At 44.3% G+C, this 20,104-nt stretch overlaps 1 protein-coding gene across 2 annotated transcripts in view; it reads right to left on the bottom strand.

Annotated features, from left to right (window-relative positions):
• LOC139274890 (gamma-aminobutyric acid receptor subunit gamma-3) overlaps positions 1 to 20,104 on the bottom strand; it is an 859,347-nt gene that overhangs the window by 514,649 nt on the left and 324,594 nt on the right. For both annotated transcript variants that reach the window (XM_070891613.1, XM_070891614.1), the window contains exon 5: positions 3,622 to 3,704. In XM_070891613.1, the coding sequence (XP_070747714.1) occupies positions 3,622 to 3,704 (83 nt within the window). The remainder of the gene's footprint in view (positions 1 to 3,621; positions 3,705 to 20,104) is intronic.

Raw genomic sequence — 20,104 nt, 5'->3', positions numbered from 1 at the left:
TACTTTTGAAGAGCACTCACTGTTGTAGTGTAGGAATGAATTGAAGCAAAGCCTATCTCTGATTAAAAAAAAGGCATGCTAGAATCTGAAATATAAACAGAAAATACTGGAGATATTCAGCGGGTGGAGAGAGAAAGTTAACATTTCAGTTCTGTGTTCTGACGAAGGGTCACAGACCTAAAACATTAACTCTGTTTCTCTCTTCAGCAGATGCTGCCTGACCTATCTGTGCAGATAGGTTCCTTGAAGAGCAAATATCATCAGTACTCTTCTAAAATTATAAACTATTTTTATCCTGTTGTTTTGAATAATGTTGTTTAATTTTTTTTAAATTCCTTCAGTTCTGTTCACACTGTTTCCTCATCCACCACCATCCCACTCTCACAGTATCTAATTTCTATCTAACTTGTAACTTTTAGCATTTAAAAGAAAATTTCAAAGCACTTTCATTATAGGCAGGGGGACGGGTTGTGTGGGTGCAGATGGTTAGAATGCCTTTGGATGTTATGTGCAGCAACATCATAAACATTTTCTGTTTGATATTTCGAGTGGAACCTTAACCACATTCTAGAGGATCTCCTTCATGACCTCAATAGTAATAGGAATCACAGGAGATCTTTACAAATGTATTTGCCAACAGAGTGACAGAACCAAAAGCTCTTGCTAACGAAGCGGAAGGTGCCTTCCACATATAAATCTATGGTGGTTTAATTATTATTGTATAACAATATCGTAATATCGCATAAATCTGTGATGGTTTAATTAGTATTGTATTACAATATCATAACATATCGCATAAATCTGTGATGGTTTAATTAGTATTCTCTTACAATATCATAATATATCGCATAAATCTGTGATGGTTTAATTAGTATTGTATTACAATATCGTAATATCGCATAAATCTGTGGTGGCTTAATTATTATTGTATTATAATATCGTAATATCGCATAAATCTGTGATGGTTTAATTAGTATTGTATTACAATATCGTAATATTGCATAAATCTGTGATGGTTTAATTAGGATTGTATTACAATATCATAATATCGCATAAATCTGTGATGGTTTAATTAGTATTGTATTACAATGTCATAATATCGCATAAATCTGTGGTGGCTTAATTATTATTGTATTACAATATCGTAATATCGCATAAATCTGTGGTGGTTTAATTGGTATTGTATTACAATATCATAATATCGCATAAATCTGTGGTGGCTTAATTATTATTGTATTATAATATCATAATATCGCATAAATCTGTGGTGGTTTAATTAGTATTGTATTACAATATCATAATATCGCATAAATCTGTGATGGTTTAATTATTATAATATTACAATATCGTAATATTGCATGAATCTGTGGTGGTTTAATTATTATTGTATTACAATATCGTAATATTGCAGAAATCTGTGGTGGTTTAATTATTTTGTATTACAATATCGTAATATCGCATAAATTTGTTAGTCTAATAATGTATAATAATATTGCGGGCTGGTTTAAGTATTAATGTTTAATCATTTTGCAGGGGAGGGTTGCGGAGATTTATTTGTATGGAGCGCGATCTCCGTATGAAGGGAATCATAGAATCAGAAGTTTACAGCATGGAAGGAGGCCATTTCGGCCCATCGTGTCCGCGACGGCCAACAAAAAGCTATCCAGCCTAATCCCAATTTCCAGCTCTTGATCCATAGCCCTGTAGGTTATGGCACTTCAAGTGCACATCCAAGTACCCTTTAAATGTGATAAGGGTTTCTGCCTCTACCACCCTTTCAGGCAGTGAGTTCCAGACCCCCACCACCCTCTGGATGAAGACACTTCCCCTCAAATTCCCTCTAAAGCTACCAATTACTTTAAATCTATGCCCCCTGGTTGTTGACCACTCTGCTAAGGGAAATAGGTCCGTTCTATCCACCCTATCTAGGCCCCTCATAATACATGGACATGGACTCCAAGATCGCTTTATTCCTCTACACTTCTCAGTGTCCTACCATTTAATGTGTGGTCCCTTGCCTTATTAGCCCTCCCCAAATGCATTACCTCACATTTCTCCGGATTGAATTCCATTTGCCACTGTTCTGCCCACCTGACTAGTTCATTGATATCTTCCTGCAGTCTACAGCTTTCTTCTTCATTATCAACCACACAGCTGATTTTAGTATCATCTGCAAACTTCTTAATCATACCCCCTACATTCAAGTCTAAATCATTGATATATACCACAAAATGAAAGGGACTGGGTATTGAGCCCTGCAGAATCCCACTGGAAACATCCTTCCAGTCACAAAAACGCCTATCAACCATTATTCTTTGCTTCCTGCCTCTGAACCAATTTTTGAATTCAACTTGCCACTTTGCCCTGGATCCCATGGGCTAATTTTACTTTTGTGACCAGTCTGCCATGTGGAACCTTATCAAAAGCCTTGCTTGAATCTATATACACTACATCAAATGCACTACCCTCATCGACCCTCCTTGTTACCTCCTCAAAAAATTCTATCAAGTTAGTCAGACACGACCTTCCCTCAACAAATCCATGCTGATTGTCCTTGATTAATCAAAAGGAAAGAAGAAAATTCATTAATATTGGTGAATATGAGTCCATTAACCGTAATCCCCCTGCTGTGTTACAATCCTGAACTGCACTTCGAACCGAGACCACAATCGCCGCTCTGTCACTGTTCGACTTCTTCCACCAGGAGTCTCGGCTCTGGTTTAGCTCCCGCCGCAGCTGCTGTGAAAAGGGATCAATCCATAATCTGAAACTACTTGTACAAAGATTGAGCTTGAATATATGTTGTGAATTATCCTTTATCCAAAATGTTACATGTTGAACGAGGATGGCGAATAAACCCACATTTGGAGATCGGATCACAAAAGCAGAGTGTGGAATTAGTGCTGGGCAATGTGTAGAACCCACGGTTGTAAAGAGAGAGACTATAATATCATAAGACAAAAAAACATTGATACTGCGCATGCGCAACCAATTAATTTTGTTGGCAGAAGTCACGTCCATTATATAACTAGGTCAGGCACTGGGCCTTAAATGGCTGAACGTTGGCCCTTACAGCCTGCCTGTAGTGCCCGCCTCCAAAATGGATAGTGGAGTAGGGAGGCAAAAAAAACCTATGATGTGAGAATTGCTCTGGATGATATGCATAGCGACATTGGGAAACTGTCTTCAAGGACCAGCGTTCAGCCATTTAAGGCCCAGAAGTATAGAGCCTGGCTGAGTTATATAATTGACATGATCAAGTCAATCTTTGATACAATTTGTCAGAGTCAAATCGAACCACTCTTATTCATGAGTGACAGGTTAAAGGGTGAGATTAACCTCTACGTTATTTTCAAAGTTTCACACAGATCATTTGCTAAAGGATGAGAGAGCGAGAGCAATAGCGTTCTCGTCAACGTTCCTTCAGCAACTCCCTGATTGCACATTAAGATTGGGAACTGTTAACTGGGAATCACCCTGGGATACAACATGCTGAAGCACCACCAACACAGTTCGTGGCTTCCGAAGAGCAAACAACCGAGCTGCCTAAAACAAAAATAATTCGGTGGGTAATTAGATTTTTATCCGACGTGAATTATGTTTGACTGAGGTAATACTTACAGCTGGAGAAGATGAGGGGACAGGAATGTTCATCCATTGGAAAGTTCTGGAGCTGCAGTTGGCACTCTGCGATTATTGTAAGCCTGTGAAAAGGTATTGTTTATTAATATCAATGCATTTTAGAACTCTGGCACTGCTACAACATTGTTGCAGAGCGGCAAGTGGAAGTGCCAATGTCGATGGCATTATATCTTCCTTAATCCTCCGGCTGACGCAATGAAGAAACTGGCCACAGATAAAAGTAAAGAAAATCTTATACTCACGAACAGAATCTAATCAGATGTTTCTATTGTTAGAAGCAACTAATAACGTATGAAATAACACAAGAGCAGTGGTCATTGTAACTCAGCTAACCTATCCTCCTCAACTGAGTTTTCATATCGATCCAAGAATCCACGTGACTCCTTTCTCAGGAAGAGAATGTTCAAGTTGGACCTGATGTCTAAAGCAACTTTTTCACCAGTTCGTGAAGCCTGTGCAATCTTTACTGATCTTCCCCTTCGACTGCTGGAAAACTGGTGCAAGTGTCCTCTTATTTGGCAAGTGGTGTAATATAAAAGTATTTCCTCACCTTGTGTTCAAATATACCAAAGTGTATCCTCTTTTTCATCATTGTTATAATAAAACGTTCACTCAGGCTTTGGCTTTGAGTCAATGGTTAGGCAGTTACATTTTTGGATGAGACAGGATGGGATAGAATAGGGTGGTTTGCAGCAGAAGATACAATTTGCTTAATCTGATCCCAAAGAGAATCTGAATCTTTTGACTAGTGCCCGATGCCAATCTGAGATATTAATAGCACTCCAGCTGGCCTTGTTATATAAAAAGATAAAAGAAAGACTTGGATTTACACAGCGCCTTTCAACAACCACCAGACTTTAGACCCAATGAAGTATTCTTGGAGTGCAGTCACTGTTGTAATGTGGGAAACATGGCAGCCAATTTAGCACACAGCAAGCTTCCACAAACAGCAATGTGATAATCTGTTTTAGTTATTTGATTGAGGGATAAATGTTGGCCAGGACACCAGGCATAACTTCTTCTTCTTCGAAATAGTGCCAAGAGATCTGTTACATCCACCTGAGAGAGCAGACAGGGCTCTCGGTCTAATATCTCATCTGACAGACGGCACCTCCAATAGGGCAGCACTCCCTCAGAACTGCGCTGGAGCAACAGTCTAGATTTTATGTGCTCAGTCCCTTGAGTGGGACTTGAACCTGCAACCTTCTGCCTCAGTGCTACCCACTGAGCCACAGCTGACACGTGCTTGATATTCCTTTCAATATTGCAAGCCAAATAATGGTCAGAGATGTCATATAGTGCCATGTCAAGTGCCATCCAGTTATATTTGAAGAACTGTCATTCTTTTGGAAGCCTCCATTGTGCCTGCCTTCAAACTTCACTGCTCTAAAGATGACATCAATCAATTTGTCCTAGTAGATAAACCTTCTGCTTTTTAATTTTTGGATTGAATCAAAGCAGCAGTTCGCATCACCTTTGTTTAAGCTCTCAGGGTGAAATGTATTGGCGGGGGATGTTCAGAGAATGGAGTCCAAAACAGGTGTGGGACTTAGGGATTTACATAATAATAAGAGAAGTTTACAGAGTTGAACTTGTTTTTACTGGAGTGAAAAGATTCCAAGCGGACAAGTTCTAGGTCTGTAAAATTTTGAGGACTGTGGTTACTGTAGATGTAAAAGGATATTTAGCTTGACTTCTTGGCTTGGTTTAAAATCAAAAAGCCTGAAGTGATAGATTATTGTTCTTCACATATTAGTGTAAATTCCAGATAATTAAACTAATGCTTGTAAATCTAATTTTTTTTTAATATTGTTGAATATTGTCACGAGAGGTGATCCAAAACTCGGCTGCACTGGCACCAAGTCCCGCTCACCCATCGCCCCTGTAATCACTGACCTACATTGGCTTCCTGTTAAGCAATGCCTCGATCTCAAATTTCTCATCCTTATTTTCAAATCTCTCCATGGCCTCACTCCCACCTAACACAGTAATCTCCTCCAGCCCCACAACCCCTCCGAGATGTCTACGCTCCTCTAATACTGCCCTCTTGCGCATCGCTCATTATAATCGCTCAACCATTGGTGGCTGTGCCTTCTGTTGCCTCGGCCCCAAGCTCTGGAACTCCCTGCCTAAACTTCTCTGCCTCTCTACCTCTCTTTCCTCCTTCAAGACGCTCCTTAAAACCTATCTCTTTGACCAAGCTTTTGGTCACCTGCGCTAATTTCTATTTATGCGGTTCGGTGTCACATTTTTTATCTCAACATACTCCTGTGAAGCACCTTGCGATATTTCACTACGTTAAAGGCGTTATATAAATGCAAGTTGTTGTTGTTGTTGCACGGCCAACATAGGAACAGGAGTAGGCCATTCAGTCCCTTGAGCCTGTTCTGGCTGATCTCTGACCCAGTGCCACATACAGGTTGAACCTCTGGACCTAGCCTGTTCCGAATGAGGGATATTTCTGGATAAGGGAAAGTCACGTGTTTTCAGTGTGTGTGTGCGCCGATTGGCTGGAACGACTGTTAGTCAGACAGTCAGTCAGTCAATGTGGTGTTGGTGGGCCAGTGGGCCCCGAGGTGTCGGCAGGCCCCGAAGTGTCAACTCCGAAGTTGGGTAAATTTATTTGACATGAATATTTTGAGAGGATTTTGAGTAAATTTATTGTGGGACTGTAAGCGCAAATGGGCAAGTTTTCTTTCATTGATATTTTTCGAGGGCTTTGACCTGCCACGTGTGCGCATGCGACACCCGGCGGCTGGGAATGATTCCGAACGAGGGGTGGTTCTGGATAAGGGAGTTCCGGATAAGGGAGGTTCAACCTGTACCTGCCGTTGCCCCATATCCCGTAATACAGTCAGTCTAACAACAGTAGACACGCTTGCAAAAAGATGGCACCTGGGCACTTACGAGGGCCTCAAGTATGCTATTTTCGTGGCGCATTTAATTTGAGGGCGATTGATTGTGTTTTGGAACTCAGCATTTTAGGGGCAGACTGTGCTTTCCCATCCTCCCTCCTTGTGGACTTCCCCTTGCCCCAACCACCACCCCCGAGTCTGCCACTCCAAATTCCGCAGGCATCTGCCCCTTTCATTCACATGACCCTGTCTCCTGGATTTGGGATTGAGGGGGAGGGTCAAGGCAAGGTCAAGCAGCCGGGTGGAAATCACGCCTGACTGCAATTCCAGTGGCAGAGCTGAGCTGCTGGAATTTCAATGCATTTTTCATTGGCCCGGAAACTGCGGCCTGTCCGGGTGTGTATGATATGCGCACGCACCCGAAGAGGGGTCGCGAGTTCCGGCCTGAGGCACGCCAAGCGCATGCACAGAGACTCGCCACTTGCGATCCGTCAAAGTGTCAAAATGTCTTTTGACAGATCGCATGCATCCCCGGGAGAAGGGCCTTCACGGGCGGAGAGTTGGGCTATTTGCCCAACTCTTGCCCAGCGAATGTTCTTCAAATGCTTGGTAAAAGCAGACGGAAGGCCTGCTTTTGCCAGCGTAAGAGTTTTAATAGATAGAAAAAAATTAATGTTATTACTTATTTTTATATTTAAAACCCTGTCTATGAAGGTAAATTTATTTTTTAATTCTAAAAAATACATTTGAATTTTCAATGCAAATTCTATAAATTTTTTTTTAAACTTAAGGGCTAGAATTTGCATTGTTTCGCTGTCCGGTTTCTTGGCGGTTTTGGCCATTTTGGGCGAGAACTGGGTCGGCGAGAAATTCCTCAGCTGAGTTATGCCGGCAGTTTCGAAGTACCGCTGGGGAGTGGACCGCCGGCGTGCACCGTCCACAGATCGCTCTGGCACGATATTTGGCTCAGCGGCGACCCGTAGGTAAGTATAAAAAAAAACACGCCCACAAGAATCAGCGGAGCTGGGTGGTAGGTAGTAGCCCTGCAAGAAAAAGGTAAGTAATTGGTTTTCTACTACTTATTTTAAAATTCTCTTGTCGTGATTTAAGTGAAAAGTGTCCTGAGAATGTTTTTATGATTTTTTATTTTATGTTTTTTTAAAAATATTTTTTGTGTTTTTCTCCTCCGAGGCCCAAACCGCAGCCTCAGGGTAAATTTTCAGTAAATTTATTAATTATCGCCCATTTTCTTTAAAAACCATCCAATCAGCCCAAGATTCCACTTTTTCACCGAGAATCGGGATGCAACGCCCATTTTCTTTTGCTGGGCGGATTTCTTTTTGGGGAGGGATTTTTCGGCGTTGATGATGTTGGGAATCTTAGCGGTCTTTTGGGCGGTAATCGGGCGCTGGTGGGTTGTTTGCATATTTTAGCCTTAAGTGCTTTTTAAAAATTTATATTTGTGTTGCATTTGATTTTAGGAGTACTCTCATTGAGAGTAATGGGAGTTCGGAGGGGGCTCCCATTACTATGAATGAGAATACTCCATTTTGATTGGTGGTCCAGGCCCATGTGATCCCAGGCTCCCGGATGAGGGGCCTCTGCGCTGGACTGCGCATCCAGGCCTCAGAGCGCAAGTGTTCGTTCCTCCGGGACCACCAGGTGCTTTTGTAAAAAGCCTCCAATTGCAATTTTTGTCCCCTTATATTTTGTAGATGTACAAAAAAGATTGAACTTTGAAAAAAAAAATACTTAGTAAATTCTAAATAATTTATGTTCTGACTTCCAGCAGTTCATTACCAAGTAAAACTGCAATACATTGTTAATCACCTAGTTATTCCGCCTGTACTATAATCAGTTTTTATTTGCTTTTTTAATCAGCAAAATTTCAGATAATCAACTAAGCAAATAGACTGTGTCACGGCAATCATCTAGATTAGTTCAACAAAACATGAAAGTGTTATAATCTAACTTTTTCAATTAAGAATTTAACTGCTCTTCATTAAAAGTCCACTGAATTTGTGTTTTTATGTGCTAATGACAGTCTTAGGTTACAGCATTTGTAGTAAGAGCAGGTTGGTATTATTCTACAGACAATTATTCCAAGGTTAAGAACTTAAATAAAAGACTAGATATAATACTCCTCCAACGGCTTAGTTCAGGTGTTTGATGCTGGATTAGGCCATACACCTCTCACCTCTCAGTCAGAAGGTCAGGAGTCAAGTTCCACCCTAGAGGCATGAGCACAAAATCTGGGCTGACACTCCAGTGCAATACCGAGGGAGCGCTGCCCTGACGAAGATGTCATCTTTCGGGTGAGATGTCTCGGGCGAGCGTAAAAGATCCCACGTCACTATTTGAAGAAGAGCAGGGGAGTTTTCCCCGGTGTCCCGGCCAATATTTATCTCTCAACCAACAGCGCTAAAACAGATTATCTGGTCATTATTATATTGCTATTTGTGGGAGTTTGCTGTGCGCAAATTGGCTGCCCTGTGTTCTACATTACTACAGTGGCTACACTTTAAAAGTACTCCTTTGGCTGTAAAGCGTTTTGGGACATTGAGTTCGCGAAAGGCACTGTATAAATGTTTTTTTTTGCAGATTAAAAGGTTTGATAACTCAGTCTACGCTGGGTTGGGTGATCTAAGTCATGATGGTCATTTGGGCACTAAATTGTCATCGCCCCAGAATATAGTAAATTTTAAAAAATGTAAGCTTTCCTAATTTTGATGTCCACGTCCTCTTAAAGTGCTGTATTGCTGCACTGGTTTGTGACGGAGGAGCGGCGAGAGATCATGGCGGAGGTGCGACAGCTGAGGGTACAGGGCCCAGAAGAGCCGAGGGCTCAGGGGCAGACTGGGCCAGCCCACACTGCGATATGTGCGCACACTAGGTCCATGCAGCAGAGCAGGTCTCCAGTCATCCTGGTTAACCCTTGCCACTGGATAAAGGACTAGCTCTGTCAAACCCGTGTGGTGGCTGGTGTGCAATGGTAACCACACGTTAAAAAAATCCACGCACAGGCATCTTCCACCCCCTCAACTGGAGTTCAGGACTGGAACATCAGGTCCTTCATTGAAACATCTGTGAACTCATGTGGATGCAAGTCATCCTCGTTCGAGGGACCGCCTATGATGATAAGATAAAATTATCCTCCACATCATATAAAATAGTTTGGAGACAAGAGCCAGAGGTCCCATGTAGTAACTCTAGCTGCCCATTAGGCATCTATGAAATTGTACACCAGCATGCAATGGTCAATGCCTTTATAAAGGAGGAGAGAAATGGAGCAAAATAAATAAAACCTATGAATTCTGAAATAAAATGAACTGTAGCTTTTTATTTACATCTCTAAAGTGTGTTATTTTCAGGTAACAGTCAACAAAATAAAAGTCACTAAAATAAATCATATAATGCATTATCATTATGGTTTAAGTGCAAAAGTCACTGCTTTTTTTAAGAGGTCCCCCTCATATCCCTCATAGAATCATAGAAATTTACAGCACAGAAGGAGGCCATTTTGGCCGATCATGTCCGTGCCGGCTGACAAAGAACTATCCAGCTTAATACCACTTTCCAGCTCTTGGTCCGTAGCCTTGTAGATTACAGCACTTTAAGTAAACATCCAAGTACTTTTTAAATGTGGTGAGGGTTTCTGCCTCTACCACCCTTTCAAACAGTGAGTTCCAGACCCCCACCACCCCTCAAATTCCCTCTAGACCTCCTACCAATTACTTTAAATCGAGGCCAGCCAGAATTCTTTTCATTCCTCAAAGCCAGTAGGATGTGGATTGGGCTGGCAGCCTGCCAGCTGCTGTTTTGGACAACAGACTGAAGGCCCGGGAACTGGCAGCAGTGACTAGATCTCTACCCTCACTGACAGGCACAAGGCCCTCGCTAATGTAAGTGATCTATACTCATTGGAGTTTAGAGGAATGAGAGGTGATCTTATTGAAACTGTATAAGATTCTGAGGGGGTTTGACATGGTAGATGCAGAGAGGATGTTTCCCTTTGTGGGGGAATCTAGAACTAGGGGGCACAGTTTCAGAATAAGGGGTCGCCCATTTAAAACAAAGATGAGGAGCAATTTCTTCTCTCAGAGGATCGTAAATCTATGAAATTCTTTACCCCAGAGAGCTGTGGAGACTGGGTCAGTGAATGTATTTAAGGTGGAGATAGACAGATTTTTGAAAGATAAGGGAGTCAAGGGTTATGGGGAGCGGGCAGGGAAGTGGAGCTGAGGCCAAGATCAGATCAGGCATGATCTTATTGAATGGCGGAGCAGGCTCGAGTGGCCAAATGGTCTACTCCTGTTCCCCTTTCTTATGTTTTTAAGATTGCACAAATACAGGTGGGTTCAGGTCAGGTCAGGCACAGTGCAAATCGGGAACATGGATTGAAGACATTAACAAGCAGTTAACAAGATGTTTTTATTCGTCGTCTGCTTTTGTTTAATTTGCCACTCTCAGCATTGTACCCATGGGAGGAAAGCATATGTAGACAAGGAAAAACCACTTAACTGACAATCATCACCATTTGACTCATCTTTTTACTATTATTTTAAAACACGAGAAAAACAAAACCTGATGTTTTAAGAGCAGAAATCTACTGATTGATGGGTTCAGATGTAGCTGACAAATGGCTCTCGCCTGCTCTGGTTTATGAGGTTATCTGGACTCTTCTGTTGCTATCTTGTGCTCATTAAGTGTTACTTATAAAACTCCAAGTAACAATAACCCTCCTACACTTGGAAAAAAAATACACATTTTACTGTCAACAGTAAAAATGAAACATGTTTACAGTTGTTCCCGGCACTACTGAAAAAGAGCTTCAGACAGGTTGGAGTATAGAGACTATTAACATTGTCCTGTCTTGAATGAATGTCACATCCCATGAGAAACAAAAGAAAGGCGTCCAATTACAGAGCACCTTTGACGACTTCAGGACCTCCCAAAGTGCTTTACAACCAATAAAGTACTTTTTGAAGTGTAGTCACTTGGTAATGTAGGAAACACAGCAGCCGATTTGCACACAGCAAGCTCCCACAAACAGCAATGAGATACATGACCAGATCATTATAGTTTCGGTGGTGTTACTTGAGGGATAAATATTGGCCAAGACATCAGGGAACAACTGTCCTGCTCTTCTTCGAAATAGTGCCATGGGATCTGGCAGGATTTAACATCTCATCTGAATGACAGCTCCTCCAAAAGTGCAGCACTCCCTCAGCCAAGAGTTGGTTCTCCAGTCTTTGGAGTGGAATTCTAATCCAGAACCTTCTGACTCACGGTACGAGAGCACACTTAAAATAAATCTGTGAATAATGGCAATGCCCTAATGAGCATCACAAAATCAGAGTTGAAACAGTACAGCTGGTAGGTGGATAAAGCAGCAAGGATTTTAGTTTAATGAATTCACGGGATGTGGGCGTCGCTGGCAAGGCCGGCATTTATTGCCTATCCCTAATTGCCCTTGGGAAAGTGATGCTGAGCCGCCTTCTTGAACCACTGCAGTCCGTGTGGATTGTACTTCTCTTTGTGGAAGCAGTTTGATACAACTGAAGGCATTTCGGAGGCAGTTAAGAGTCCACTGGAGTCACATATAGGTTAGACCGTGTAAGGCCAGCAGGTTTCTTTCCTTTCGGTCTAGACGTTACTGAACCACTTGGGTTTTTATGACAATCCGTTATCTTTATGTTCACCATCACTGACACTGGCTTTTTAATTTAATTAACTGAATTCAAATTCACAAATTGCCATCGAGATATTGAACTTACATCTCCGATTGTCACTAGTCCAGTGTCATAACCACTGTGCTACCGTACCTGAACAGAGTTAGTGAAGTTGGCACCAAAGAGGTTGCTGGCAGGAGAGGAATGCCCAACTGATTTCCCTCCCGCCTCCTGCCACCCCCACCCCACCCCCTAACCCCCATTTAGTTCAGCGGTGACAAGACCAACAGCAGTTACTCGAGTCCCAGCTTGGTTGAGCTCAATTAACCTTGCCCAGAAATAAGAAGCCACCACAGAATCTTGCTGGTCATCACCAGGCAGTGCATCTACTAAGTGAGCCAACAGGAAAACCTTTGGGGATTTTCAATGCAAACACAACGAAAAAGTTCAACGATGTTTTACAAGATTACGGGAAATATTAAAGCACCTCCGCACTTTAAATCAAAGTGCTTTCTCCATACTTATGTTACTGGTAAAGTCATTGCATGAATATAATACTCTGTGCAATACAATTTTTACTTCACTGGAAAGAGCTTCGTAATTTTCTTTTGCAACGTGTGAGATTTTAGTCAATGGAACACTTCTTTTTAGCACCAAAGGCCGATATCAACTATTTTCAGGTGGGTATAACACAATTTTATTCCAGTCAATGCTCCCTTCAATTTTTTTTTGAGTGCGCGGCCCCTTTAAGGGGCTGTACAGCCCATTCAGATTACCGCACATGCGCGTTTTTTCCTATTTAAAAGCCAGTGAGCCGGCTGTACAGGAGTTGCACAGCTTAAAGGGAACATTGATTGCAGTACCATCCACTACCATAACTGTTATGTGTTTAATCCCTTGTAACCTGCATTTCACCTGACCACCAGAGGGCTCACCTGTTGGAGTCCCAAGGGATCCCAGCAGCCCTTGGGAGCACTGTATATAAGCAGGCCACCCACGAGGTACCTGCACTCTGGAGTCTTATTAAAGGAGCTAAGGTCACACCTGCTCATTGTACACAGTATTCAGTTACATCCAAATTACGAGTGTACCAATTGGCGATGGGGTAATGAACAACCGCGCGAAAATGGAAAGAACAGTCGGCATCCTGGAGAAGTTCTCAGAAGGGGACAATTGGGAGGCCTTTGTTGAGAGACTCGACCGATACTTTGTGGCCAATGAGTTGGAAGGGGACGAGAACGCTACCAAATAGAGGGTGATCCTCCTAACTGTCTGTGGGGCAACAACCTAATGGCCTCATGAAGAATCTCCTGGCCCCGGCAAAACCAACAGAGAAATCCTATGAAGAATTGTGTACGTTGGTCCGGGAGCACCTAAATCCTAAGGAAAGCGTTTTGATGGCAAGATATCGGTTCTACACGTGTCAATGATCGGAGGACCAGGAAGTGGCGAGCTATGTTGCCAAACTAAGGCGCCTCGCAGAACATTGTGAGTTTGAGGGATTCCTAGAACAAATGCTCAGAGATTACTGGGCATTGGACATGAGACAATCCTTCGCAAACTGTTGACTGTAGAAACTCCGAATCTAAGTAAAGCCATAACAATAGCCCAGGCATTTATGTCCACCAGCGACAACACCAAACAGATTTCGCAGAGTAAAGAAGTTTCGGCCAGTACTGTGCATAAAGTAACGTCGGTTTTGAGCAGAAATGTACAGGGCAGAACGTACACGCCGGCTGCTGCGGCCCGAACTCAGTTGACCCAGAGTCCGCCATCAATCGTTAATGCGAGACAGTTAACACCTTGTTGGCGTTGCGGAGGTGATCATCGGCCCCATCAATGCCGCTTTAAGCACTACGCGTGCAATGGTTGCAGAACTATGGGCCACTTCCAACGAATGTGCAGGCGAGCTGAAAACCTTGCAAAGCACCACGTTGCAGAGGAAGATCGATCCACTGTGGATCAGGCTGAATTGGAGACTCGTACCGAGACTGAAGTGTACAGGGTTCACACATTCACTACGAAATGTCCATCAATAATATTGAAAGTTGAACTGAACGGTATTCCAAAATCTATGGAACTGGACATGGGTGTGAGTCGGTCCATAATGAGTAAAAAGGTCTTCGACAGGCTGTGGAGCAAAAAGGTACACAGGCCCAAGCTCAGCCCCATTCACACCAAACTAAGGACTTGCACCAAGGAACTAATCCCTGTAATTGGCAGTGCAGAAGTCAAAGTCTCCTATGATGGAGCAGTACATGTACACCTGCTGTGGATTGTGCCAGGGGATGGCCCCACATTGTTCGGCAGAAGCTGGCTGGGAAAAATCCACTGGAACTGGGACAACATCCGAGCGCTTTCGTCTGTCGACGACGCCTCATGTACCCAAGTTCTGAGCAAGTTCCCATCATTGTTCGAGCCAGGCATTGAAAGCTTCTCGAGGGCAAAAGTGCAGATCCATTTGGTTCCTGGTACACGACCTATCCATCACAAGGCACGGGCGGTACCGTACATGATGCGTGAAAAAGTGGAAATTGAGCTGGACAGGCTGCAACGAGAAGGTGTCATTGCGCCGGTGGAATTCAACGAGTGGGCCAGTCTGATTGTCCTGGTACCTAAGGAGGGCAGCAAGGTTAGAATTTGTGTGGACTATAAAGTAACGATTAACCATTTTTCGCTGCAGGACCAGTACCCGCTACCCAAGGTAGCCGACCTATTTGCGACCCTGGCTGGAGGGAAGACGTTCACCAAGCTGGACCTGACCTCGGCCTACATGACGCAGGAGCTGGAGGAGTCTTCGAAAGGCCTCACCTGCATCAACACGCACAAAGGTCTGTTCATCTATAACTGGTGTCCGTTCGGGATTCGGTCGGCCACGGCTATCTTCCAGCGGAACATGGAGAGCCTGCTAAAGTCGTTTCCTTGCACCGTGGTTTTCCAGGACGACATACTGGTTACAGGTCAGGACACCATCCAGCACTTGAAGAATCTGGAAGAGGTTCTTAGTCAGTTGGATCGCGTGGGGCACAGGTTGAAATACTCGAAGTGTGTTTTCCTGGCACAGGACGTTGAGTTCTTGGGAAGAAGAATCGCAGCTGACGGCATCAGACCCACCGACGCCAAGACGGAGGCCAGCAAGAACGCGCCAAAACTACACAACATGACAGAGCTGCGGTCGTTCCTGGGACTCCTTAACTATTTTGGTAATTTCCTACCTGGGTTAAGCAACCTGCTAGAACCCCTACATGCGCGACTGCGCAAGGGAGACGACTGGGTATGGGGGAAATCACAAGAGGCTGCCTTTAAGAAAGCCATAAATCTGTTGTGTTCAAACAAACTGCTTGTCCTGTATACGATTGTAAACGATTAGTGCTAGCTTGCGATGCGTCGTCATACGGGGCCGGGTGTGTGTTACAACCGGCTAATGAATCGGAGAATTTGCAACCGGTTGCTTATGTGTCCAGGAGTTTGTCTAAGGCTGAAAGGGCCTTCAGCATGATTGAAAAAGAGGCTCTGGTGTGCGTCTACAGGGTGAAAAAAATGCACCAGTACTTGTTTGGCCACAAGTTTGAGCTTGAAACTGACCACAAGCTGCTCATATCACTGTTCTCTGAGAGCAAAGGGATTAATACCAATGCCTCTGCCCGCATCCAAAGATGGGCGCTCACGCTGTCAGCATACAACTATGTAATCCACCACAGATTGGGCACAGAGAACTGCACAGATGCTCTCAGTCGGCTGCCATTGACCACCACCAGGGTGGAAATGGCACAGCCAGCGGACGTGCTCATGGTCATGCAGGCATTCGAGAATGAGAAGTCGTCGTTACGGCCCACCAGATCAGGACCTGGACCAGCCAGGATCCTTTACTGTCCTTGGTAAAAAACTGTGTCCTCCATGGGAGCTGGTCCGGTGTCCCAGCGGAGATGCAGGAGGCGATTAAACTGTTCCACAGACGCAAAGACGAGTTGTCCCTGCAGGCGGATTGTCTATTGTGCGGTCTTGCCCAAGAAAGGCAGAAATACATTCATATGTGAACTGCACAGCACCTAACCCAGGCATTGTGATGATGAAAGGCATAGCCAGATCCCATGTGTGGTGGCATGGCATTGACTCAGATTTAGAGTCATGTGTGCGCCACTGCAACACTTGCTCTCAGCTGAGCAATGCACCCAGAGAGGCACCGCTAAGTTTGTGGTCATGGCCCTCCAAACCGTGGTAGAATATGCGGGCCCATTTCGAGGCAAAATGTTTTTGGTTGTGAACACTTACTCAAATGGATTGAATGTGCCATAATGTGTGTAAGCACGTTCACGGCCACTATTGAAAGCCTACGAGCCATGATTGCCTGATGTCCTAGTCAGCGACAATGGGCTGTGCTTCACCAGTGCTGAATTCAAGGAATTCATGACCCGCAACGGGATCAAACATATCACATCTGCCCCGTTCAAGCCAGCATCCAACGGCCAGGCAGAACGGGCAGTTCGGACCATCAAGCAAAGCTTGAAATGTGTGTCGGAAGACTCCCTGCAGACCCGGCTGTCCCGAGTGCTGCTCAGCTACCGCACCAGACCTCACTCACTCACCGGGTTTCCCACAGCCGAGCTGCTCATGAAAAGGGCGCTTAAAACAAGGCTCTCTCTTGTCCACCCTGATTGCCATGATCACGTGGAGGGCAAGCGGCATCAACAAAGTGTGTACCATGACCGCGCATATTTGTCACGCGATATTGAGATCAATGATCCCGTGTTTGTGCTCAATTATGGTCCCAAATGGCTCGCTGGCACAGTCACAGCCAAAGAGGGGAGTGGGGTGTTTCAGGTCAAATTGGCCAATGGATAAGCACACAGAAAACATTTGGACCAAATCAAATTGCCATTCGCCAACAGCCACGAACAACCCAAAGAAGACACCACCAACTTTGACCCTCCAACACACACACAAGTGGCAACTGACATCATGGTTGACCACGAAGCCGAACTCATCATCCCAGCAGCCTGGCAAAGCCGGCTGCCCAACAGCCCAGTGAAGAACTGACCAACCCACCCACACCCAGGGAGCGCTAACGGGGCACAGAACTGTTTGGTCCAGGGTGGGCTACCGGCTCTCGTGAAATTGTGTGGGAGTTAATGGCGGCGTGAAAATGGTAGTATCGTGCCCCCATCGGTAGAACCCCAGGCCATCGCGTCACCATTGATGACCTCATCGTCTTGCGCGATGACCCCTTTCCGCCCCACGGCGGAGATTATTCAGCGCCCCGTGAGGCCACCGTGAACGATGCCTGCTCCAGCCTCGCCGGTTGTCTATCGCAGGGCGAACCTTAAAGGGCCAGCAGAGTTCGCAGCATCCCTCCCCTTTAACGGCAGGGGAGGGGCGTTGAAACACGTCAGCGCTATGCGGAGAGGCCGCGTAGCACTCCAGAACCCGCCCCAAAAGGAAGTGGAGCGCGCGACATTGCTCTCCACTTCCTGTGAGGGGCGGTAACTGGAATTTCGCAGCCGGGGGCGGGACTTCTGCGCTGAATGCAGGAAGTCCCGCCTCACCTCAGTTACCGGCCCCAAACGGGGCGAAATCAAATTTCAGCCCCTGAATATTCTGTGCAAGCGCTATGTAACTGCAAGTTGTTGCTGTTGTTGTTGTTATTCATTCTATCTTAATTCATGATGTAAGATGTCTGGTGATTATTTTTTTTAGAAATCTATGAATCACAACATTATAACTGTAGATTTTCTGGAAGTTATTTGAATGGAATGGTTTCACTCAACTCAGGTGTGTCCAAAGTGAAGCCCGTGGATCGCACAAAGCCCCCGAGCTGGGCCCTGGCTATCTGGCTCCAGAAACCTAGGCAACAGGGTCTTATTTGCGTTTTTATTTCTCATTGACTTCTTTGAGCTGTTTGAATTTTGTGGGCCTGGAGGTTCGGAAAGGGCGGTGCTCAGTGCTGTTGATGGATTAAACCCTAAATAAAGCAGCAAGATCTGTTTATATTCACAGCTTGGGATACATGCAAATAACGAGAGAACTTAAATGGTCACTAAATCAATGCAAACCATAAAGACAAACTGCTTCATGACATCATTGCCCTTGTCTGTAGTTTAATCTCTTAAATGATTCACTACCAACAATCTATCAATTAAGAAGATCTATTGCATGCAGAGCATATTTTTTTGCAGCAATCTTTTGTTGCTCTACACTCACTAACCGAATGTCAACCCTTTAGTGTGTGTATATATAAAAATAAAAGTTGTTGTTTACGCACTTAAGAACATAAGAAACAGGAACAGGAGTAGGCCATTCGGCCCCTCGAGCCTGCTCCGTCATTCCATAAGATTGTGGCTGATCTGATCATGGACTCAGTTTCACTTCCCTGCCCGCTCCCTCACTTATCGATCACAGCTCTCTGGGGCAGAGAATTCCACAGATTTACAACCCTTTGAGAGAAGAAATTCCTCCTCATCTCAGTTTTAAATGGACGACCCCTTATTCTGATGCTTCAGTGAGACAGAACACACTGGCAATGATGCCCCACATGATGCTTTTACTAAAGCTAGCCCAGATCGTTTGCTGAGTAAAACCAACCCCATTCATCCCACAGTGTTGGGTATATAAAAGAAAATGGGAATTCGGAGGTTTCAGCGATGTTCCCGTTATGTTGTGTGGCCACACAGTGGTCTTGACGATCCGCGCAGACCATTTACCGGCTAATGTATGGGAAAAATCACGCACCGCGTGAAAATTTGAATGTGTCGGGCAGTCAGTTAAAGGGCCCGCGTACCGAACCGAAAAGAGGGAACATTGGGCATAGGCGCTTCAAGGCTCGGGATTTTTAACCTCTTGGTGAGATTGCTGAGTTGTCTTCAATCCAATATATCTCACTTGCTCGCGTGTGTGCGTGTGTAAGTTTATGTGGTAGAGAACACCAGTTAGCAGGCCACGATTGCCACGTAGAATGGTGGCGGATGAGCGGACTGCAGCTGAGCTGTCACCCACTCAACGTTCGACCCTGCTTCCCAGCTACTGCAGAGGCAATGGGCACCCACCACAGCTGTCATAAGAAATAGGAGCAGGAGTAGGCCATTCGGCCCCTCGAGCCTGCTCCGCCATTCAATAAGATCATGGCTGATCTTCGACTTCAACTCAACTTTTCCGCCTGATCTCCATGTCCCTTGATCCCTTAATATTTAAAAATCTATCGATTTGTCACTCGGGAGAGGTAGAACCAGGTGAGCTCGGAGCTCCTGAATCAACTATTTAAGAAAGTTAAGCGTATGGGCAGGTAATTTTTGGAGTCTATGCTGCCATAGGCAAGGCTCCCTGGAGGTGATGTTAACTTTGGGCGATGGTGTAAAATGGGTGATATTGATTTAGCCGCCTGTTGTACATCTTTCCCGATTTTCATTTTCATTGAAGTTGGCTGAATTGATATTGTCTGTTTCACATTCGACTAATCCTGCTCCTATTTCTTATGTTCTTATGTTACACCATCATCCAAAGTCAAAATGACCCCCTCTGTCAGCATGGTGGATTCTTACAATGACACGTTTTTGATTTAGAAGGATATTGGTACACTTCAATTTTGATATTGTTGCCTGACAGTAAACCATCACTCATAAAGAAAGAAAGACTTGCATTTATAGAGCCCCTTTTATGACTTCAGGATGTCCCAAAGCACTTTACAGCCAATGAAATACTTTTGAGGTGTAGTCACTGTTGCAATGTAGGAGATTAATTGTAAATGAATGGAAAGATGGATATCTCCGACGATCATAATAGCTAACGATCACAATAAATCATCAGGAGTGCATTACTGGGGTTCCTCTCAGTTGCAGAGTCTGCTAGTTATGTCTCGTGAATCATTTGCTTTCAGCAGGTGAAGGTAATTTATGGCGTGTTTATTTCTCAGTATTCCATCACCGTCAGAGAGAGATCCAGTGC

Source organism: Pristiophorus japonicus, chromosome 10, assembly GCF_044704955.1.
Source record: "Pristiophorus japonicus isolate sPriJap1 chromosome 10, sPriJap1.hap1, whole genome shotgun sequence".
In the NCBI taxonomy this organism is placed as follows: Eukaryota; Metazoa; Chordata; class Chondrichthyes; family Pristiophoridae; genus Pristiophorus; species Pristiophorus japonicus.
This window is presented reverse-complemented; position numbering and strand designations above follow the sequence as displayed.